The sequence below is a fragment of the Stegostoma tigrinum genome, chromosome 28 (genome assembly GCF_030684315.1).
Source record: "Stegostoma tigrinum isolate sSteTig4 chromosome 28, sSteTig4.hap1, whole genome shotgun sequence".
Taxonomy (NCBI): domain Eukaryota; kingdom Metazoa; phylum Chordata; class Chondrichthyes; order Orectolobiformes; family Stegostomatidae; genus Stegostoma; species Stegostoma tigrinum.
This window is the reverse complement of record NC_081381.1, coordinates 13,662,563-13,687,701: the sequence shown is the minus strand read 5'-3', so window position 1 is coordinate 13,687,701 and position 25,139 is coordinate 13,662,563. Positions and strand designations below refer to the sequence as shown.

At 41.8% G+C, this 25,139-nt stretch overlaps 1 protein-coding gene across 1 annotated transcript in view; it reads right to left on the bottom strand.

Moving 5' to 3' along the window:
- Positions 1–21,483, bottom strand: part of LOC125466523 (uncharacterized) — a 60,879-nt gene extending 39,396 nt beyond the window's left edge. The window contains exon 1 of the mRNA XM_059638098.1: positions 21,323–21,483. Within this exon, the coding sequence (XP_059494081.1) occupies positions 21,323–21,445 (123 nt within the window). The 5' untranslated portion in view covers positions 21,446–21,483. The remainder of the gene's footprint in view (positions 1–21,322) is intronic.
- Between the last annotated feature and the right edge of the window lie 3,656 nt (positions 21,484–25,139).

Here is a 25,139-nt window from a genome sequence, read left to right as displayed (position 1 = left end):
CGGATCTTCAACCAGTGGGAAATATTTTATCTTTATCTACCCTGTCTTTCCTTGTTAATACACAGTCATGGAGGCATAGAGTAATACAACATGGAAACAGGCCCTTTGGCCCAAAATGGTCCATGCTGACCATGATGTCCACTCAGCTAGTTCCAATTCCCTGCATTTGATCGATATCCCTCTAAACTTTTCCCATCCATGTACCTACCCAAATTATTTTTAAATGTTGCTACTGTACCTGCCTCAACCACTTTCTCTGGCAGCACATTCCATTTTCGCACCACTCTCTGTGTGAAGAAGTTGCCCCTCAGGTCCTTCTTAAATCTTTTCCCTCTCACCTTAAACCTATGCCCTCTAATTTTCAATTTCCCTTCCCTGGGAAAAGTCTATATGCATTCATCCTATCTATGCCCATCATGATTTTATACACCTCAATAAGGGCTCCCCTCATTCTCCTATATTCCAATGAATAAAGTCCTATCCTGGCCAACCTCTCCCTCTCCCTCAAACTTACTACTTCTGGCAACATCCTCGTAAATCTTCTTTGCACATTTTCAAATTAACTGTGTCTTTCCCATAACAGGGTGACCAAAACTGTACACAATACTCTAAGTGCAACCTCACCAACGACTTATACAACTGTAACATAACGTCCCAACTCCTACACTAAATGCCTCGACCAATGAAGGCATGCTAGATGCTTTCCTCACTACACTGTCTGCCTGTGATGCTGCTTTCAATGAGCTATATACTTGTACTGCTAGGTCTTTCTGCAACACTCCTCAGATCCTTACCATATACTGCATAAGTCCTACCTTGGCTTGATTTTCCAAAAGGCAACACCTCACGCTTATCTGTATTGAATTGCATTTGCCAATCCCAAGCCCACTTTCCCATCTGATCAAGATCCCTCTGTAATTTTTGATAACCCTCCTTGCTATAAAGGACACCTAATTTTGTGATAATAAAATGTGAGGCTGGATGAACACAGCAGGTCAAGCAGCATCTCAGGAGCACAAAAGCTGACGTTTTGGGCCTGGACCCTTCATCAGAGAGCCTCTCTGATGAAGGGTCCAGGCCCGAAACGTCAGCTTTTGTGCTCCTGTGATGCTGCTTGGCCTGCTGTGTTCATCCAGCCTCACATTTTATTATCTTGGAATTCTCCAGCATCTGCAGTTCCCATTATCTCTCTCACACCTAATTTTGTGTCGTCTACAAACTTACTAATCATGCCTTGTACATTCACAACCAGATCATTTGTCTCAGTAACAAATAACAAAGGTCCCAGCAGCAACCCCTGTGACACGCCACTAGTCACAGGCCTCCAGTCCAAGAAACAACCTTCAACCGTCACCCTCTGCTTCTTACCATCGAGGAATTTTGAATCCAATAAGCTAGCTCTCCCTGGATCCCATGCAACCTAACTTTCATGACTAGCCCACCAGGATGTTGTCAAAGGCTTTACTAAAGTCCATGTAGACAAAATTCACTGATTGTCATCTATCATCTTGGCTATCTCTTTGAAAAACTCTAAAAGATTTGTCAGATATGACTTCCTGTGCACAAATCCATGCTGACTATCCCTAATCAGACCTTGACTATCCAAATGTTGGTTGATCCTGTCCCTCAGTATCTTCTCCAATAACTTGTCCACCATTGATGTCAGGCTCACTGGCCTTTAGTTCCCTGGTTTGTCTTTGCTACCATTCTTAAACACTTGAACAACATCAACCACACCTCCCCCCCCACCCCCCGCCACCTCTGGAACTTCACCTGCGGCTGTATCCTGAAGACCTTGACCAGGTCACCCCTTAACCACCTAAATTCTAGATAATAAAGGCCTAATTTCTCTAATATCTCATCATTAGTTAACCCTTGAAGTCCAGGTGAACTCCCTCAAGGGCCAAAACATCCTTCCTAAGGTGTGGTGCCCAGATTGGAAATCTGCCATTCTTACATGGTAAGGCCTACATATGACTCCAGGCCAAGTGCAATGTGGCTCAACTGTTCTTGGGGAGTTAGGGTGGGCAATAAAGCTTGACCAGTGACACTCATCCTATGAATGAATAAAAGTATCCAGAGTAATTGGGGTGGTACAGTGGCTCAGTGGTTAGCACTGCTACCTCACAGTGCCAGGGCCCCAGGTTCAATTCCACCCTCAGGTGCCTGTCTGTGTGGGGTTTGTACATTCTCCCCATTCTGCTTGGGTTTCTGTTGGATATTCTGGTTTCCTCCCACAGAGTCCAAAGATGTGTGGGTTGGGTGAATTGACCATGCTAACTTCCCCATAACGTCCAGGGACATGCAGGCTAGGTGGGTTAGCCATGGGAAATGCAGAGTTACAGAGATAGGATGAGGGGCTGTGTCAGGGTGAGATGTTCTTCTGTGGGTCAGTACATACCTGATGGGCCAAATAACCTCTTTGCAATCTGTAGGGATTCTGATTGTCATCTAAAGAGACTCATTTGAAAACTGTTCTTCAATATCCAAACAGGAAATGTTACTCTTTCTGTGGCAGACCTCCTCGCAATAACTTGCTTCAACCCTTTGTGGGGACTGTGTGTCTATTAATGCTACTGTCACTCCCTGCTACTTCCCCTCAATCACTCTCTTTTCCAATCATCTGAAGGAGCTGCGAGATTTTCCACAACTGCTCCTACACACACCGTCTGTTTGTGCTCCCTTGTAAACTGTGAATACCCAGCTGAAGATCCAGCCTTGTAACTGGGCTCACTGAATTGCAAGTATTTGTGCTGAATCCAGGCTGTATAACCTGTGACAATGCTGCCCTCAGAAGGTATGAAGTCCTCTGAGGAACCATCATCATGTGTGCCCCCAAGCTGCTATTTAAACCCTTGAAGACAAATCGAAGGAATGTGACTCATAGAGCCACAGGCTTGTGCAATACAGAAACGGATCCTTTGATCTAACTCATCCATGCTGACCAGATGGCCTAAATTAATCTAATTGCATTTGCCTGTAATTTGGCCATATCCCTTTAAACCCTGATCAGAGATAATGGGAACTGCAGATGCTGGAGAATCCAAGATAACAAAGTGTGAAGCTGGATGAACACAGCAGGCCAAGCAGCATCTTAGGAGCACAAAAGCTGACGTTTTGGGCCTAGACACTTCATCAGAAAAAAACTGAAGGGTTTAGGCCTGAAACATCAGCTTTTATGCTCCTAAGATGCTGCTTGGCCTGCTGTGTTCATCCAGCTCCACACTTTGTTATCCCTCTAAACCCTTCTTATTCGGATACCCATCCAGATACCTTTTAAATGCTGTAATTGTACCAGCCCCCACCACTTCCTCTGGCAGCTCATTCCACACACACACTACTCTCTGAAAAAGTTGCCTCTTAGGTCCCTTTTCAACCTGTCCCCTGTCGACCTGCTACGATCCACCTTCAATGAACTATGAACCTCCACCCCAAGATCTCTTTGCTTGACAACATTCCCCTGGATCCAGTGTATAAGTCCTGCCCTGGTTTACCTTTCCAAAATGCAGCACCTCACATTTATCTAAATTAAACTCCATCAGCCACTCCATGCCCCATTGGCCAATCTGATCAAGATCCTGTTGTACTCTGAGATAACCTTCTTTGCAGTCCACTACACGTCCAGTTTTGGTGCCATCTCCAAACCTACTAGCCATATTCATGTTCAAATCATTTGTATAACTGACAAAAAGCAGTTCTGACAAAGTGACAATCTTGACAATCACCAAACAACGCCTCTCATTGATACGTTACTGGTGGAATAAATGTGAAATGGGTGTCAGAGATACCTGTAATTGTGTCATCAGCAACTTTTACATTCCTGGTCTCAACATCTCCAATTCAGAGGGATACTGATGTGTCATTTTATCACCATTCTGCAATCTGCAGAATGTGTATCAGGTCACTTTTCCCTCTGACCTGGTCTGGTTACTAATGGTTCTTATGTAGTTGGTTCTGTTCAGTTTGTGATCAATGGTAATTCCAAGATGTTGATAATGGGGGCTTTCAGCAATGTCAAAGGTGATGGTTTGACTCTCTTTTGTTGGAAATGACCATTGTCGGCCTGGCACCTGTGTGGCATGAATGTTACGTGTCATGTATCAGCCCAAGCCTGGATTTTGTCCAGGGTTTACTGTGTAACGTCATGGAATGTTTCAGTACCTGCAGAGTTGTGAATGCTGCTAAACATTACACAGTCATTACATAACACTGCCACTTCTAACCTTATGATGGAGGGGTTGTGTCACAAACCATAGCAGTGCAATGGAAGTAGTTTGTGTTACAAAAACCATATGAACTAGTTTTTCCATTTCATAAAACCATTGCTAATAATACCTTACCTGTGTAACAGAAAAACACAGAAATTTTGTATTTTCGACATATTAATAAGTTGCCAGGCACTGCCAAAAAAATTCTGAAAAAAAGCAACTTACATTGTTCTCAGCAGGCCAAGCAGCATCTCAGGAGCACAAAAGCTGACGTTTCGGGCCTAGACCCTTCATCAGAGAGGGGGATGGGGGGAGGGAACTGGAATAAATAGGGAGAGAGGGGGAGGCGGACCGAAGATGGAGAGTAAAGAAGATAGGTGGAGAGAGTGTAGGTGGGGAGGTAGGGAGGGGATAGGTCAGTCCAGGGAAGACGGACAGGTCAAGGAGGTGGGATGAGGTCAGTAGGTAGCGGGGGGTGCGGCTTGGGGTGGGAGGAAGGGATGGGTGAGAGGAAGAACCGGTTAGGGAGGCAGAGACAGGTTGGACTGGTTTTGGGATGCAGTGGGTGGGGGGGAAGAGCTGGGCTGGTTGTGTGGTGCAGTGGGGGGAGGGGACGAACTGGGCTGGTTGAGGGATGCAGTAGGGGAAGGGGAGATTTTGAAACTGGTGAAGTCCACATTGATACCATATGGCTGCAGGGTTCCCAGGCGGAATATGAGTTGCTGTTCCTGCAACCTTCGGGTGGCATCATTGTGGCAGTGCAGGAGGCCCATGATGGACATGTCATCAAGAGAATGGGAGGGGGAGTGGAAATGGGTTGCGACTGGGAGGTGCAGTTGTTTTTTGCGAACTGAGCGGAGGTGTTCTGCAAAGCGGTCCCCAAGCCTCCGCTTGGTTTCCCCAATGTAGAGGAAGCCGCACCGGGTACAGTGGATGCAGTATACCACATTGGCAGATGTGCAGGTGAACCTCTGCTTGATGTGGAATGTCATCTTGGGGCCTGGGATGGGGGTGAGGGAGGAGGTGTGGGGACAAGTGTAGCATGTCCTGCGGTTGCAGGGGAAGGTGCCGGGTGTGGTGGGGTTGGAGGGACTGCACCACACAACCAGCCCAGCTCTTCCCCCCCACCCACTGCATCCCAAAACCAGTCCAACCTGTCTCTGCCTCCCTAACCGGTTCTTCCTCTCACCCATCCCTTCCTCCCACCCCAAGCCGCACCCCCCGCTACCTACTGACCTCATCCCACCTCCTTGACCTGTCCGTCTTCCCTGGACTGACCTATCCCCTCCCTACCTCCCCACCTACACTCTCTCCACCTATCTTCTTTACTCTCCATCTTCGGTCCGCCTCCCCCTCTCTCCCTATTTATTCCAGTTCCCTCCCCCCATCCCCCTCTCTGATGAAGGGTCTAGGCCCGAAACGTCAGCCTTTGTGCTCCTGAGATGCTGCTTGGCCTGCTGTGTTCATCCAGCCTCACATTTTATTATCTTGGAATCTCCAGCATCTGCAGTTCCCATTATCTCTCTTACATTGTTCTAGTGCTTTCAATGAAGTAAAACACCCCACAAAGGTCCGCAAGAGAATGTCAGATCAATATTCCATTTAGCCAAAGAAAGACATATCAATTTTGGCAGCAACTGTGCAAGAGATTTGCTGGAAAGTCATTTCAATGGTTCTTCATGGACTGAGGTTAAATTATCTCTATCTGACATTCTGTATTGATCAGTAAAAATTTCTGTCAATTGATTATTGGGATGTCTAAAACGATTGTTTTTGGTCTCTGCTCCAAATTCCGTTCCCAAACTTCTTACTCCAGCCATTTCCCTCACAATGATCTGAGACTAAACTCGATACTATTTGCAATCTCATTATCATATTTTACCCCAGTTGAATTTCTGACATCATATTCATGCAATCATTAATATCATCAATTTCCAACTCCATAATATTGCTGCAATTTACACTTTGTCAGCTTATCCACTGCTGAAACCATCGGTCATCTTTGTGTATTCTGTAGACTTGACTAAATCAATGCACTCCTTGCTTTCCTACATTCTAACCTCCATAAATATGAGATCATCCAGAACTCTGCTAGTCATGTCCTAACTCATGTTACCTATTCCCTCCACACCCCACTCTGTGCTCTCTGACTTACATTGACTCTCAGCCAATCAACATCTTGATTTTTCTCATCTTGTTCAAATCTCTCTTCATGACTTTGTCTCTCCTGATCTCTGTCATCTGCTGCCCACAACTTTCAAAGGTTTCTGCCTTTGTCTAATTCTGGCCTCCTGAGCAGCCGGATCACAGCCATTCGCTATTAGTGGTTGTTCTTTCAGTTGCCTCAGTTCGAAGAACTGGAATTCTTTCTTGACACACTTCCACCTCTTTACCTCACTTTCCTTTATCAAGATACTTGCTAATACCTGTGTCTTTGATTGAGTTTTTGGTCGTTTGACCTCATACCTTCTTTAGTGGTTAAGTGTCATATTTTGTTCTATAATGTTCCAATGTTGGTATTTTTAATTACATTAAACCGTTATCTAAATATAAGTTGTTGTTGTGATTGTGTCCCAATAGCCAATATTCCCGGTCAGTGATTCTGTGATGGATGTCAATACATCAGGAAATGTTCTTTGGGTGATTAAAGAATGGTTTCACAGAAAGTGGCTGTGAGATGGAGAGGGCACTGGTCAGAGTGTGTTAGAGGTTTACATTGTTTTAAACTTTCCAGTGTTGGTAAATGGAACAACTGAAGAGTGCATCCTCATTCCATTGCATAATGTCCAATTGAAGTGTGACTTGTTGTCTGTTCTGGCAGTAGTCAGGGTAGTTGGGAAATGAGCAGTGATTTACTCCTGGGGATGATCAGGCAGGATCACCTATAAACACAGAGTCTAGGTGAAGTTGAAGAAATGGAACAATTGCAAGAACAGGTTCTGGGTACTTTTCCACCCTGAGAGAGCTAGGGCTTTTCTCTCTAGAATGACGAAGGATGAGAGGTGACTTGATAGAGGTGTACAAAATGATCAGAAGTATAGATAGAGGAGACAGTGAGAGACTTTTTCCTAGCGTGGAGGTAGCTATTACGAGGGGACATAGTTTTAAAGTGAGTGGAGGTAGATGTAGGGGAGATGTCTACTCAGAGAGTGGTAGAGACGTGGAATGCATTGCTGGAGGCGATAGTGGAGTCAGCCTCATTAGGGGCATTTAAGCGGCTAGTAGATAGACATGTGGATGATAGTATAACGTAGGGGTGGAGGTTAGATAGAACTTAGGATTAGGGAAAACGTTCAGCACAACATTGAGGGCTGAAGGGCCTGTATTGTGCTGTGCTGCACTATGTTCTATGTGAAGTGACTAGAATGGCTAAACAAAGTTCATCACCGGACATTACGTTAATACCACTAGCAGTTGCACACATTCTCTCTTTCTCTCTCTCTCTCTCTCTCACTCTCTCTCTCTCTCTCTCACACACACACACACACACACACACACACAACACACACACACACACACTCATGCTCTGCATCACACACACACATGCATGCTCACCAACACACACATATATGAAATTATGGGTGAATTTGTATTTGTAGTTACATTTTATTTTGTTCAAAAAGCACACAAGTTATAGTTAGTCAGTTAATATGGCATTTTACAAATTCCTAATTTAGAAATAAAACCAGTCTGACTCCAGAGTAAAGCAGAAACAGATTTTAAACAAGGTCTCACACCTAACATCCATTGTCTGGCCTAAAATGTCACTTCTTCTTTACACTGGTAGAAGCTTTAGTTCTCTCAGGACCGTGACTTGAAAGGAATTCAGGCAATTACACATATATATTAATCAATTAAAACATTCTAACTGATTAGAGACATAAGGTTTTCGAGAAGATTTGTAGCTTATGTGTAGATAAGGCTATACTGAGCAGGTGGGTTTGTTTGCAAACGTTTCGTCACCCTGCGAGGTAACATTGCCAGTGCACCTCCAGTGAATTGTCGGTGTTCTGTCCCACTCGTTATCTATATGCCTCTGTTTGCAGGACTGAACACTGATACTTCACTGGAGGTGCACTGACGATATTACCTCGCAGGGTGATGAAACATTTGCAACCAAACTCACCAGCTTGGAGAGCATGTCTACAATCTGGCTCAAGATTTAACAGCTTCTTAGGTTTGTTTATTACATCCTCATCAACGGTGTGAACCTTTGGTCTTTTAATTACAAATCCGGTATCTGATACTATCTCTCACTAACACCTGAAGGAGGCTCCAAAAGCTTTTTTTTCAAATAAACCACCTGGACTGTAACCTGTTGTCCTGTGACTTCTGACCTTGTCCATCCCAGTACAACACTAGCACCTCCACATCATCATTGATTGTGGCTTGAGGATTCAGAGACAGAGTTAAGCAAGCAAGCACAGACAGTTCTTGCTGAAGGCGAGGCTGGAGGAGTTCCTTAGTACTAGTTATATTGAAAATAGAGTTCTGGTAAGGAAGAGGAGACATCCTCATAGACCCGCAGAAGAAGCATGGATGGCTGTTCATCAAAGAGTCATAATGTGCAGATATAGCAAGGAGATATTGTGAGGAGCACGTGAAATTTCTATGGCAGAACATGTAGGAATATGGAAAATGCAAGCATTGATAAACAGCTTTTTAACATGGCCAAGACTTCATCAAGATGTAGTGCAGCTCTGTAGAACATGTCATTGATATCAAGTAGTAGGATAGCCTCAACATGTAGTCCATTCAGCACCTTCCATTCCTACTCTAGTCTTTGAAGAACCATTCAGGTGTTTGTCAGTAGACTGTGCACGACTATGACAGAAAACAAAAGCAGTACATGGGTTGCTCTTCAGAGGATTGGCGTGGACTTAGTGGGCCAAGTGACTTATTTCCACACTGTAGACATTCTAGGATTCAATGACATTTGTATATCTTACAATTATGGACATAACAACCCGATTTCCAGAAACTAGTCCTTAAAGGACCATAACAGCTGAGGTTATAGTGGAAAGTTGACTCAATTCTGCATTTGTTATTGAATTTTAACTGAAGTGTAATTTGATCAAGGTTATAACTTTATGATCGCTAACAGTTTGCAAGTAAAACAGTTGAAGTCAACAGTAAATAGGTTGCAAACACAGGGAGCTTTGGAGAGATTCCATGAAAGTCACAAAACCATGATTAAGGAAAATTGTCTCAAAAACTCACACAATGGGGTTAAAAGAATAGATATCTCATTATTTGCTGACAGAGATTCTCATAATAAATCTACTAGGCTCACTCCATTTGAACTGATTTATGGCCATGAGATTAGAAGTTTAAAATTGATGACGGAGAAGTCCTTGAAACAAAAAAAAAATGAATCCTATGTGGCAGAATTACATGCTGATTCCATCTACAAGTTCACTGATGACATCACCGCAATAGGCCGGATCTCAGACAACAATGGGACAGAATACAGGAAAGAGATAGAGAGCTTAGTGGCATGGTATAAAGATACCAATCTGTCCCTTAACGTCAGCAAGATGAAGGAGCTGGTCATTGACTTCAGGAAGTAAGGCAGAGGCCACACCCCATCTACATCAATGGTGCTGAGGTGGAGATGGTCAAGAGTGCCAAGTTCCTATGAGAGATGATCGTCAACAATCTGTCCTCGTTCACCCACGTTGATGCTGCAGTCGAGAAGGCACAACAATGCCTCAATTTCCTCAAGGGTCTAAAGCAATTCTGAATGTCCATAAAGACTCTTAACAATTTTTATAGATGCACCATAAAAAAACTATCTTATCTGGATGTATCACAGCCTGGCATGGCAACTGCTCTGCCCAGGATCATAAGAAACTACAAAGAGTTGGGAACACAGCGCAGTCCATCACCCAAGCTAATCTTCCATCCATGACTCCATCTGTACTTTTCACTTCCTCAGGAAGGCATCCAACATCATCAAAGATCCTTCCCACCTTGGTTATAATCTCTTCCAACCTCTTCCAACAGCAGAAGATACAGAAGCTTAAACACAAACAACAGCTTCTTGCCTGCTGTTATTAGACTGCTGAAATGACCCCTGTAATTTCAAATCTAATGTTGATCTTGCTTCTTGTGCACCTTCTCTGCAGCTGTGACATTATATTCCCCACTCTGTTCTAGTATCCTTATGCATTTTCTATGGTATGATCTGCCTGTACTACACACAAAACAAAACTTTTCATGTAGGTACATGTGACAATGAAAAATCAAATCAAAACATGTTTCTATGTCTCTAGAAAGACTCAGAGGATCATGTAAAGAAGCATAAGAGCCTTTGGGGAGGTGGTGGCCTAGGGGTAATATTGCTGAGGCCCAGATAACATTCTAGGGACCCATATTCGAATCACACCATGGCAGATGGTAGAATTTGAATTCAATAATTATCTGGAATTAAGAATTCAATGATGACCAGAAATCCATTTACAATTGTCAGGAAAAAGCCATCTGGTTCACTGATGTCCTTTGGGAAAGGAAACTGCCATCCTTACCTGGTCTGGCCTACATGTGACTCCAGACCCACAGCAACGTGGGGATTGGCATTTAACTGACCTCTGGGCAATTAGGGATGGACAATAAATGCTGCTTAGCCAGTGACACGCTCATCCCATGAATGAATTTTAAAAGAGTGAAAATGAAAGCACAAGCAAATAAACATTCAGCAACTTGAACATTTCAAGTGACAGATGAAGTATTTACAAGATGAACCTCCAAAAGTGAAATTCTGACAGCGGTCCATTTAAAATAGTTGGGACGATTAGTAGGAGGCCGCATAAAATGATTTCTCTGTTAGATACTCCTGATTGTCAAAGAAGAATTGATTAAGACTCATAAACATGTTGAAAAGAAGAAGAGGGTTAGGTGGAGCAAGGGTATCAAATGGGAAGAGTAGTGGAAGATGACTGAGATGCTAAGAGTGTTGGTACTTAAAGTTAACAAGTGACTAGGAGCAACATCCCCTGTATTTTTTTCTCCTGGGGTTTGTGGACGGGTGCCATTTCTGGAAGTGGAAGCAAATGCACAGATTGCCAATTAGAATTGAATAAATAGGATATTAGCAACATGGTAACAAAACTGATGGTAGGATAGGAAACAAAGAATGATGGTTGGTGGATATTTTATCAAGCTGGAATAAAACGTGTAGTATATATATCCCCAGATATCTGTTTAATTAATTTTATTCTTTATTCAAAGGAATGAGGGTGTTGTTGGCCAGGGCAGCATTTATTAACCCTCCTGAATTTCCCTACAGAAGGATCTTGACCTGCTTCAGTCCTTGAATATAGGAACACCAACCGCACATTTAAGAAGTGAATTTTAGGATTTGGGCCCAGCAACAATGAAGGAACAATGATAATTTCCAAGTCAGGGTGGCATCTGACTTGGAGGGGAACGTCCAGGTGGTGATGTTCCCAAGTATCTGCTTTAGTTCTTTGAGATGGTAGAAGTCACAGTTTAATAGGTACCATGTAAGAAGCGTGGTGAGTTATTGCTGTACAGCTTGCAGATAGTACTCGCGGCCACTCCTGAGCGTTAGTAGTGGAGGAATCCAAAGCTTGTTCAATAGGTGTCAATCAATTGCTTTGTCCTGGATGGTATTAATCTTCTTGAGTGTTGCTGGTGTTGCACTTATCCAGGCAAGTCAGCCATATTCCATCACATTCCTCACTTGTGCCTTGTAGATGTGGCCAGACTTTGGGGAGATGGAAGCTGAGTTACTCATCACAGCCTCTGATCTGGTCTTGTAGGCGTTATATTTACGTAGTGAGTCCAGTTGAGTTTCTGGACAGTGGTAACCTTCAGGATATTGGTAGTGGGGTATTCAGTGATGATAATGCCATTGAAAGTCAATGGGAGAGGATTGGATTCTCTCCTGTTGTAATTGGTCATTTTCTGTCTAGCGCCTGTATGCCATTAATGTGACTTGTTACTTGTCAGCCCAAGTGTGGATACTGTCAGGTTTAATTGCATATGGTCATGGACTGCTTCAGTATATCAGGAGTTGCGAATGGTGCTGAACATTGTGCAATCATCAGCGAACATCCCCACTTCTGACCTTATGGTGGAGGGAACGTCATTGATGAGTCATTTGAGGATGGTTGGGCTTAGGTCACTATCCTGAGGAAGTGACATCCTGAAGCTGAGATTATTGACCTTGAACAAACACAACCATCTTTTGTTGTATTGGGGTGATTCCAACCAGTGGAGAATTTTCTCCTTGATTTCTATTAACTCCAATTTTTCCAGGACTCCTTAGTGACAACTCCCAGCTGAATGCTGCCTCGATGTTAAGGGCAGTCACCATCGCTCAACCGGGAGTTCAGCTCTTCTGTCCATGTTTGAAACAAGGCTGTAGTGAGGTCAGGAGCTGAGTAGCCTTGCTTTTGGGACCTCGTTTTATCTGATGTTTTATATAATTAGTATCCAGATCATTTTGTGCGGGCAATAGTTCCCAAGTTTGCAGATGATACCAAAATTGGAAACACTTTAAACTTTAGTGAGGAGTGCTGAGAAGAACTTCAAAAGGACATTGACAATCGGCGGAATGTGCTGATAGGTGGCAGAGGAAATTAGTGCAGAGAAGGATATGGTGATACACTTTGATAAAAAAAAACACGGGGAGACAGTATAACACAAAAGGGGCTGACTTAAATGTTGTGCTGAAGCAGAATGTACATGTACATAGGTCACTAAGTGTGGCAAGACAGGTAGGATGAACATTAGTAAAGTGTGCAGTGTCTTAAGCTTTAATAAAGAAGGACTAAAGCACAGTAGCATGGAGATTATGCCAGACCTGTATAAAACACGAGTTAGATCCCAGCTGGAGGATTTTGAACAATTTTAGTGGGCCATAGGTATAGAGAGAATGTGAATGTGTTAAAGAGTTTGCAGAGGAGGTTATGAGAAGGTTCCCCAGATCAGAAACACCCGTTATAAAACTAGTTTGGAAATACTGGGACAGTCTTCCATAGAGATGAGAAGGCAAAGAGGAGATTTGATAGAAGTTTTCTAAGTTATCAGGTGTCTGGGCAGAGTAGTTTGGGAGAAACTGTCCCTGCTCATAAAAGGCTTAAAAATGAAATGGCAAAGATACAAAGTAAGCTGGAAAAAAAGCAAATGTGATGTGAGAAAGAAAAGTTTGACAGGGAGTGAGTGCTTAGGGTCTGGAACGCACTGCCTGGAAGTGTGATGGAGGTGTGATCAACTGAGGAATTCAAGAGGGCACTGAATGATTAAATTGCAACAATATCCAAGGTTATGAGGAAAAAGCAGGAGAATGGCAGAGTGCTCATTCAGAGAACCAGTGTAATAAGACCATAAGACATAGGTCCTGAATTAGGTCATTTATCCCCATCAAACAAAAGGAGAACAAAACAGAAGTACAGCACAGGAACAGACCCTTTGGCCCTCCAAGCCTGTGTCGATCATCATGCACGAATTAAACTAAAAAGCCAACCTGCTGCTCTTATATGGTCCATATCCCTCTATTCCCTTCCATATTCATGTATCCATCCAGATACCTCTTCAATGTAGCCAATGTGCCTGCTTCCAACAGCTCCTCTGGCAAAGCATTCCAGGCTTCTACACTCTGCATGACAAAACTTCCCTCACACATCTCCCTTAAACTTTCCCTCTTTCGCCTTGAACCTGTGCCCCCTTGTAATTGAAACTTCAACGCTGGGAAAAAGCCTCTGACTATCCACCTTATCTATGCCTCTAATAATTTTGAGGACCTCTATCAGGTCTCCCATCAGCCACTGTCTTTCCAGTGAAAACAATCTTAGTCTTTTTAACCTTTCTTCATAGCCAATGCCCTCAAGACTGGACAACATCCTGGTGAACTTCTCTGCACTCTCTCCAAAGCTTTCACGTCTTTCTGGTAATGTGGAGACCAATACTCAATACTCCAAATGCAACCTAACAAGGGTTTATATAACTGCAACATGTTTTGCCAACTCTTGCATTCCATGCCTGGCTAATGAAGGCAAGCATGTCATGTGCCTTCTTAATCACCTTGGCCACCTGTGTTGCCACTTTTAGGGAACTGTGGACCTGTATGTCAAGATCTATCTGTATGTTAATGTTCCTAAAGGTTCTGCCATTAACAGTAGATTCACACCTAAATCTGATCCTCCAAAATGCGTCACCTCGCATTCATCTGGATTAAATTCCATTTACCATTTCTGTGCCCAAGTTGCCAATCCTGTTATATCCTTTCACAATCAAAGGCACTATCAGCAACTCCACCAATCTTCATAACATCTGTAAACTTACTAATCAGACCACCCATGATTTCGCCCAGATCATTCATATATACTACAAACAACGGAGGACCTAGGTCTGGTCCGTGTGGAATACCACTAGTTACTGGTCTCCACTACCCTCTGTCTTCTATGACCAAGACACTTTTGTATCCATTTAGCCAGCCCACCCTGAATCCCATGTGATTTTAGTTTTTGTACCAATCTGCCTTTGGGACTTTATCAAATGCCTTACTAAAGTCCATATAAACTAGATCCACAGCCCTTCCCTCATCAATTATCTTTGTCACCTCTTCAAAAAATTGGTGAGACATGACCTTCCCCATATGAAACCATGCTGCCTGCTGCTGACCAGTCCACTTTCTTCCAAACAACATTGGCTAATCTCCAGTCCTCTCGGCCCTCGCCTGTGATCAAGGAGGATAAGACCATAAGACCATAAGACGTACAGGAGTGGAAGTAAGGCCATTTGGCCCATCAAGTCCACTCCGCCATTTAAATCATGGCTGATGGGCATTTCAACTCCACTTCCCTGCATACTCCCTGTAGCCCTTGATTCCTTCTGAGATCAAGAATTTGTCGATCTCTGCTTTGAAGGCATCTAACGTCCTGACCTCCACTGCACTCCGTGGCAAGGAATTCCACAAGCCCACCACTCTCTGGGTGAAGAAATATCGTCTCATTTCAGTTTTAAATTTACCCCCTCTAATTTTAAGGCTGTGCCCACGGGTCCTAGTCTCCCCACCTAACGGAAACAACTTCCTAGTATCCACCCTTTCTAAGCCATACATTATCTTCTAAGTTTCTATTAGATCTCCCCTCAACCTTCTAAACTCTAATGAGTACAATCCTAGGATCCTTAGCCGTTCATCGTACATTAAACCTACCATTCCAGGGATCATCCGTGTGAATCTCCGCTGGACACGCTTCAGGGCTAGTTTGTCCTTCCTGAGGTGTGGCGCCCAAAATTGGACACAGTATTCTAAATGGGGCCTAACTAGAGCTTTACAAAGCCTCAGAAGCACATCGCTGCTTTTATATTCCAAACCTCTTGAGATAAACAACAACATTACATTCGCTTTCTTAATCACCGACACTACCTGCAAGTTAAACTTTAGAGAATCCTGGACCAACACTCCCAGATCCCTTTGTACTTCTGCTTTACGAATTTTCTCACCGTTTAGAAAATAGTCCGTGCCTGTATTCTTTTTTCCAAAGTGCAAAACCTCACATTTACTCACATTGAATTTCATCAGCCATTTCCTGGACCACTCTCCTAAACTGCCTAAATCTTTCTGCAGCTTCCCCACCTCCTCAGTACTACCTGCCTGTCCACCTATCTTCGTATCATCGGCAAACTTCGCCAGAATGCCCCTGGTCCCTTCATCCAGATCATTAATGTATAAGGTGAACAGCTGCGGCCCCAACACTGAACCCTGCAGGACACCACTCGTTACCGGTTGCCATTCCAAAAAAGAGCCTTTTATCCCAACTCTCTGCTGCCTGTCAGACAGGCAATCCTCAATCCAAGGACGTGGAGATATCTGCCAATGCCCCAGCTATTTCTTCCCTTGCCTCTTGCAGCAACCTGGGATAGATCCCATCTGTCCCTGTGGACTTGTCTACCTTAATGCTAGTTAGGATACGCAAAACTTCCTCTTTCAATATATTGACATTCTCTGGAGTATTTATACACTCACCCCTGACCTCAACATCAGTCATGTCCTTCTCCTTGGTGAATACTGATACAAAATACTTATTAAGGATCTCTCCCACTTCCTGTGGATCCATGCATAAACTTCCCTCCTTTATCCTTGAGGAAACCTACTCTTTCCCTTGCTACCTTCTTTCTTCTAATATATGCATAAAAAACCTTGGGATTCTCCTTGACCCTGTTTGCCAAGGACTTTTCATGGCCCCTTTTAGCCTTCCAAACTCTGTGTTTAAGTTCCTTCTTAATTTCTCTATACTCCTCAGTTCGTAGCTGCCCTTTTCCTTTTGACTAAGTTTACAATTTCCCTTGTTATCCATGCCATTGGAATCCTGCCATTCCTATCCTTCAGTTTTGCAGGGACATGCATGTCCTGTACTTTAATCAACTGGTCTTTAAAAGCTTCCCACAAGCCAGGTATAGATTTGCCGTCAAATAATTGTTCCCAATTCACAATCGCCAGTTCTTGTCTAATTTGGATGTAATTGGCCCTTGCCCAATTAAACATCCTCACCCAAGGGCCACGCTTGTCCTTGTCCACCATTATTCGAATCCGCTCTGCCAGTCAATCATGGTTGATATTTTTCTCAAACCCATTTTCTTGCCTTTTCCCTGTAACCCTTGATCCCCATACTAATCAAGAACCTATTACTCTCTGTCTTAAATACACTCAAAGACTTGGCCTCCACACCCCACCATGGCAATAAGTTCCACAGATTCACCAGGTTCTGGCTGAAAAATAATCTCCTTATTTCAGTACTAAAGTGTTGTCCCTTCATACCTTCACTCTGAGGCTGTTCCCTCAGTTCTTGGTCTCTCCTGCTAGCAGAAATGTCTTCTCCAAATCCACTCTATCCAGGCCTCTTAGATCTGAGATCCTCTTTTATCCTTCTAAACTCATTCTATTCCAGACACAGATTCCTCAACTTCTCCTCATATGACAAGCCCTTTGTCCCTGGGATCATTCTTGAAAACCTCCTCTGGATCCCCTCCAATGCCATCACATCCTTCCTTAGATAATGGAACCAAAACTGCTCATAAAATTCCAAATGCGGTCTGACCAGAGCCTCATAGAACTTCAGCATTATAACTCTGCTCTTGTATTCTAGTCCTCTTGAAATGAATGAGGGAGTTCCAGGATTTTGACCGCGTGACACTGAAGAAACAGTAATATATTTCCAAGTCAGCATGATGAGGTTTGGAAGGGAATTTGCGGATGTTGATATTCCCATGCATCAGCTGACCTTGTCCTTCTTAATGTGGTAATAGGAATTAGAAGGTCCTGTCAGAAGAGCTTTCATGAGTTGAGCACTGCATCTCACAGATGGTACACACTGCTGCTACTGTGTCTGGGAAGTAGATGCAGCAAATGTTTGTAGATGTGGGGCCAGTTAAGCAGGCTGCTTTGTGCTGGATAGTGTCAAACATCTTGAGTGTTATTGGTGCTGAACTCATCCAGGCAAGTGCAGAGTATTAAATAAAAACAAAGAGAACTGCGGGTACTCTAAAATCAGAGACAAAAATAGAAATTGCTGGAAAAGCTCGGCAACATCTGTGAAGAAAAATTAGAGTTAATGTTTTGGGTTGCGTGACCCTTTCTCAGAACAGTTCTTTTCTGTTTGCTTTTATTTTACTTTTTTCTTTTTCTTCCACTGCCAGACCTGCTGAGCTTTTCCAGCAAATTTTATTTTTATCAAGTTGGGAGTATTCCATCACACTACTGACTTGTGCCTTCATACTTTAATATCATAAATAGTACCTTATGGGCATTTAAAACACATAGGCATGTATGATTATAAGCATTAACTCTTTAGCAAAAGATATTACACCAATGTCAATTCTTCTCTCGACAATTTCCTGGTGATTACAGGCTACAGTATAACTGTTTTCACATGAGGCTGTTCTAATTATAGCTGCACATATTGCCTTGCAACTACTGTTAAGAATGTCTGCTCACTTCCGCAAAGTGTCTTTGCCACTTCTAGCAGTTGCAAATTCAGCTGAAGGAAATTAGGAACTTTTTTTAATCTGAAATGCATTGCATTAAAGAGTTCTGGAAACAGATTCTCCTGGAACTTTCAAAGTGGGATTGGATATGTAGCTGAAAAGGAGAAATTCAGAAGGCATGGAGAAAGATGAGGGGAGTGGGACTATTTGGATAGATCTTCCAATGATATAGCATAGTCAGGATGGGTTGAATTGCTGTCAGTCTGCTTTGACTTTGAAATTTGTGTCAGATCCACACAGCTTTGAAGTACTGTGTGCAAAATAAACATTTAAAACTGTTTTTCTCAGTTTTGTTTGGAAAGGTGAGCAGTCCTTTTATGTATGGGGCAAGTCTCCAAAACCTGGTGTCAGCAGAACTTAATACACCCCATAATTTTTAAAATTTATCTGGTATTCTTGCAAATAATACTGTGATGCATGACCTAGTTTTTTTCCAGTCTTGGTGGATAGACATTTATTGAGAGCTACTCAATATTATCTGATGAAGGATCAGGTAGCAGCAGGATGAGGCAACAGCAAAATTACTATTGGAGTTCTCACTGAGAAATAAAGTCTTGGTTTGGTTTCTCTTGTTTTCCACAAAATAGGCAATATAGAAAAGAATAAATGAATACAATTAAGTTTTAAAACTTTGACTTTCAGTTTGGAAGGGCACAATTAGGATCAGAATCTGAGCATAATTCTCTGGCTATGAGGCACCTAATCAGTGTCAAGTTACTAGGAGCATTAGGTAGGATGAGATAAAACTCTCAGAAAGACTTTATGCTGTCATGAGGTTTTCAGGTTGCTCGGTGTTCATGTCTTGTTAAATTGAATGTCAAATAAAAGCTGTTTAAAGGTTTTGCATAAAACTAGAGACAGATTCTGATGATTTGCCACTTCTAGTCAAACCTACTGTTTTTTTTTAAATTTAGACTTTCATGAGATGTGGGTGTCACTGACACGGCCAGCATTTACAACACACTCCTAACTGCCCTTTAGAAAGTAGTAGCAAGCTGCCTCCTTGAGTCACTGTAGTCCACATGGGATAGGGACATTCATAGTGCTTTCAGAGATGGAGTTTCAGCATTTTGACCCAGTGACAGTGAATGAATGGTGTTATATTTCCAAGTCAGGATAGACAGTGGTTTGGAGGGGAATCTGCAGTTTGAGTGTTGCCATTTATCTGCCGCCCTAGTCCTTTGAGATGTCTTTGAATCTACCTGCCCTGCAGTTGTGATTTAACTGTAAATAGAACTTCTAATTGACCCCTTCCACTCACAAGGGTCTCAATGAGACTTTTCCCTCCAATCTCCATTCAAAGTTGAACAGTCTGAAATTCTAACCTTTCCACACATCAAGTGTTATGGCACCAGAATTCAGTCTTGCGTGTTAATCAAAAATACAAAATAATATGCAAAGCCATCAATTGTCATCAGAATTTAAAAAAGAAAGTTGGGCTAATGTTTTGCAACCTTTCATTAAAAAGGATTAAACTTGAAACATTTACTACCTTCCTCTTTCAAGTGGTAAGCATATTGTTGGAAATTTCCAGTGTCGTTCATTTATTCAATCCAATTTTAAAATTTTTTTCTTGGTATCAAGGCAGTTTTGCAAATAGTGCCCATAGAAAACTTCTTAAAATTGATTGTTGACTGACAATATACCTTTTGTGTTGCAGTAAAATTGTGATAAAAACTAATCCCTTAGCTGTGGCCAAATGAATGATTGAAAGATTTGATCAATCACTGCCCAACATTTATTAATATACAAACAGTAGATTCCTAGCAGATAACAAGAACTGCCGATACTGGAGTCAGAGTCAGTCCGGTGTGGAGCTGATTGAACGCAGCAGGTCCGGCAGCATCCGAGGAGCCGGAGAGTTGACGTTTCGGGTTTACACCTTGATGAAGGGTGTAAACCCGTAAACGTTGACTTTCCTGCTCCTCTAATGCTGCCGGGCCTGCTGTGTTCCTCTAGCTCCAAACTACAGTAGATTCCTGTTAAATCTATAATTAAATTGCCACAATTTTATATGTACTTATCATCATGTTAGCCCATTTGTCTCTAAACATTCCGGCTCTCGCACAAGTAATCTTGAGCACGCAATGAACAGAGGACAAGTTTATTAACACTTTCAGAAGTACAGGAGGCAATTATGTGCAATAATTCTACGTTGTTCATGTATGCCAGCTTCCATTTAGTATTGATCCATTAAATGCAAAACAAAAATCATTTGTTTCAGAAAATAACATATCGAGTTCGATACATGAGTAGGTTGAGACTTGACATGTGGCTATTGTCACAAATTTGAGGGGAAAAGGCAACACTGGGCATAAGTCTCCTAAAGCTTTTGCCACGGCTAGGACATCTCATGTTTTAGTCTGATGCAGGCACCGTTAGTGATTGATTGCTATGTTTGCAACTAATTTATTACATTCCAATACCATGATGCTACATTAACTTTGAGTATACATAGTAGAAGCAAATTGTGAATAAGTTACGAAAGCATAATTCTAAAATTTTCAATGCAATCTAACATATATGGAATCCCTAAACTTCAATATAATCACTATTCCTTTGTGATAAATCATTATGAAATATTCCAACTGGTGAAAAAACATTCTCTGGATTTTGATAAGTAATTTCATGAACATTAGCACAATATTAACAAAAAAATCATTAACATTAGAAAGACTATAAACCATGCCTTGATTTGTATTTGGACGTGCACGTGAACATGGTAGGAGTAAACTTGAAAAAGAAAATTAAAAATACAAGTGGCAAATTACCAAAGTTTTAAAAAGGTAAAAAGAACAACTGTCCTAATGAAGGGTCATCGGATCTGCAACGTTAACTCCGTTTTTTTTCCCTCACAGATGCTGCCAAGCCTGTTGAGCTCTTCCAGCGACTTTGTTGTTCCTGACTTAGAGCTTCTGCAGTTCTTTCAGTTTTAAAAAAGGTAACACCAGGCAGTATGCCTGACCGAATAATTGGTGTACTAAATTCTCCAAAAGATAGCAGCTTAACATTAAATGTGTTGACAAAAAATTTTACCAAGAAATAACACTGATTGACGAACATCATGAAGAAACCGTAGGTAATAAAAGATTACTTACTTGGTATTTAAAATGTCGCTCCTCTGTTATTAATTTGGGGAATCCAGATGTTGCCTTAATTAAGTCTGCAACTATTAAGATCAATAAAGGTATTATCATTGATGTTCTTTTGAAACACAGCATGATTGAGAAGAGATCAGAATAATCACTGCTACTGGCTTGCAAAAGATATGCACTTTGCTGATAAAAGAACAAAGTGTGTATTTTTCTGCAAGTGGAAGGGGAAGTCAAAGCCATCTGCTGATGAGATCTAACCTTTATAGCTCTTGTCAGTACATCTACCCATATGTTTGTTCTAATATGCATTTTCATACTGCTATTTAATTCTTACAAAACTACAACTTTGTTGAAAGTATTTTAAAAAAAATTAACAGCACAGTTCCTCTCCTTGTCAATTGAGTTTCCATTAAATAGTAGATATGTTTCAAAATCTTTTCAGGGAAACCTCCAAGGAAACATTTCTCCAACACAGTAGCTAAAAGAATTGGATTCATTTTTACAGTTTTATGCAGTTCAGTCTTGCAATGTGCGTTTAACAAGATCTTTGAATGTAACAGGTGTGATGAAAGAAAGCAAAAAGTGGGAGATTACTTGCACAATGCTTCTTAAATAACCTCAGGACATCATGGACATATGTGCAGCAAAGGAAATACCTCCAAAGTATAGACATTGTTGTACCATTGTACAGAAAGCCCTGCAACCAATTTGCACATTTACCCATGCTCCCACAATCAACGAGATTTTTAAAAATTTAATCACAGGATTTGGCATTTACTGCCCATCCCTAATTACCCAGAGGGCAGTGAAGATTCAAACATATTGCTGTGGATCCAGGGCACGTGTAGGACAGATTCCCTTCCTTAACAGACATTAAAGAACCAGATGGGTTTTTATGACAATCAACAGTGATAACCATTAGGCCAGCTTTTTAAATCCAGATTTCATTGAAGTCAAATTTCGCCATCTGGAGCAGTCAGATTCAAACCCATGCTATCAGAGCATTAGCTTGGGGTTCTGGATTATCACCCAGTGACAACACCACTAGTAGGCCATTGCCTCTCCATGTTTAGTGATGAATAAGGATTGATTCAGTCATTCTAGCCAAATTTGTACATGTCTTTCCATATGTTACAAGCAGATTTATTTTACAAGAAATGTGTGAATACAGAAAGCATTGCCTTGTAGGCAACAAGGACTGCATTTGTATAGCATTTGTATGTAGTAAGTCATCCCAGGGTACTATCAGGAGTACCATCAAATAACATGAGACCAAGTCATGTAAGGGGTTATTGAGGCAGAAGACAAAAGCTTGCTCAAAATGTTAATTTTTAAGGAGCTTCTTAGAGGAGAAAAGAGAGGTGGAGAAGTTTAGGAAAGAAAGTACAGAGTTTATAGCTTTGGCAGCTGAGGGCCCATACATCAATAATTGGGTGGCTGAAACCAGGGATGTCCAAGAGGCCAGACTTGAAGAAATGCAAATATCCTGGCAGTTTATAGGTCTGGAAAAATACAGTGAGTTAGGGAGTGGTCATGACCCTGAATGGATTTGAGACCATGGATGAAAATTTTTAAAATGAAGTTTTGTTCAACCAGGAACCAACATAGAGTGGTGTGTGAACAGAAATGGGTGTACAGGGGAATGCACTGATTCAGATGGTAATTGAAGTGAGAAACCTCACAACCTTTAAAATGTACTTGGATGAGTCCTTGCAATGTCATAACAAGTGCTGGACAGTGGAACTAGTGTAGATTTAGTATAGTTTTTTGTCAGTGCAGACCCAATGGATTGAACGGTCTCTTCTGTACTGTATAATTCTATGTTTGTAGATTTGGATGAGCTGAGATTTGCAGAAGGTGAAGATGGAAAACTGTCATAACAGTCAAGTCTTGAGATAATCAAGGTGTGTTTGAGAGTTTCAGTGGCCAATAATTTAAGGAGGGTAGGCAGGGTAAGAAAGAAGGCTACGTTGTTTGTGGAAACGTGAATACAGCAGGCGTTGCATTATTGGCAATAAAACTGTATTTAATTATCACCTTGAATATAATAAGTCACCCCAAGGTACTATATAGGAGCATTAAATGGATCATTCAACTTTATTAAATAGGAATCCCACCTAGACCCATTCCCCTAAACATAGTGAAGATAGTGTTTAGTACGCTTGCTTTTATTGGTCAGTGCATCGAATGTAGGAATTGGGACGTTATGTTGCGGCTTTAGAGGATAATAGTGAGGCCACATTTAGAATACTGTGTTCAGTTCTGGTCTTCCTGCTATAGGGAACCTGTTGTTAAACTTGAAAAGGTTCAGAAAGTATTTACAAGCATGTTGCCAGGTCCGGAGGATGTGAGCTATGGGGAGAGCCTGAATGGGCTGGGGCTACTTTCCCTGGGGCATCAGAGGCTGAGGGGTGACCTTATTGAAGTTTATAAAATCATAAAGGGCATGGATAGGGTGAATAGCCAAGGTCTTTTTCCAAGGTCTCTCCCTTAGGAGTCCAAAACTAGAGGTCATAGTTTTAAGGTGAGAGGGAAAAGATTTAAAAGGGACCTAAGGGCAACTTTTTCATGCAGAAGATGGTGTTTGTAAGGAATGAGCTGCCAGAGGAAGTGGTGGAGGTGGGTACAATTATAAAATTTAGAAGGCATCTGGGTGGGTACATGAATGGGGACAGTTTAGAGGGGTATGGGCCAAATTCTAGCAAATGAGACTAGATTAATTTAGGATATCTGGTCAGAATTACTGAGTTGGACCAAAGGGCCTCTTTCCATGCTGTTCAACTCTATGACTTTAAGGAAAAAAAGCTATTATGGCTCAGCGGGGTAGCATACTGGAAATCAAGCTTCACTATTCTCAGAGTTTTTACAAAACATTAAAGATTTTATAAAAATACACAAAATTCTCTAATTTATTTGTTTTTTAGACCAACTTGACAGAAAACACAGACCAGGTTTCTGCACTTAACCAGAATGACTATTTATTACAAAATAAATAGATTCTAGTTACATGTAAACAATTATGAATTGTCAATTTACAACTCCACCAGTTAAAACTCTAAACCCCAAATAAAACACCTTCTGCATATTCAGTTCTGGGTCATCTCTGCAGGAGTTCCTCAGGGTAGTGTCCTAGGCCCAGCCATCTCCAAACTGCTTACAGACAGACACACAAAACAATGTGGGTGTTCTGGGTGGAGCGAAAGCCTGGGAAGATAATTCAATGGTCCCTGTCCACAGGGTTGCCTGAGATGATCCATTTGGACTGTCAGGTCCTGCTGCTCGTTGATGTTCCTTCTCTAGGTACTTCCATTTTCTTGTAGGAGGCACAGTTCACCTCTTGGTTTCCAGCCACAGCTTACAGCAATTGATGTAGATAGATTCTTGATAATCAAGTGGTTGAAAGGCTAGTGCTGTATGTGGGAATGTGGAGTACTCAGATCAATCATTATCTGATTTAATAATGGAGATGGCTAGAGGAGCTGATTGATGTATCCCTGCTCTCAATTTGTCTGTTCATATGTGAAGTAAAAATATATATTGGAGGAAATATATAATTCATACAGTGAAGTTACTAAGAGCACTGATAGGACGAGAGAAAATGAATAAATATTTCTGAAACACAACAGGTTGTTAAATTTTTTCTAGGGATATTGGACTCTGAATCTATGACTGGCATAAGATTTGTATAATGTGTAAAATAAGCAATGGAAAGGCAGAGCATCAATTGTGAGTATATTGTGTAATGTATAGATGGGGTAATAGGGAATGTGAGAGGGTTGGGGCTGATCTGCCTATTCACACTCACACACTCGGCTCTCTC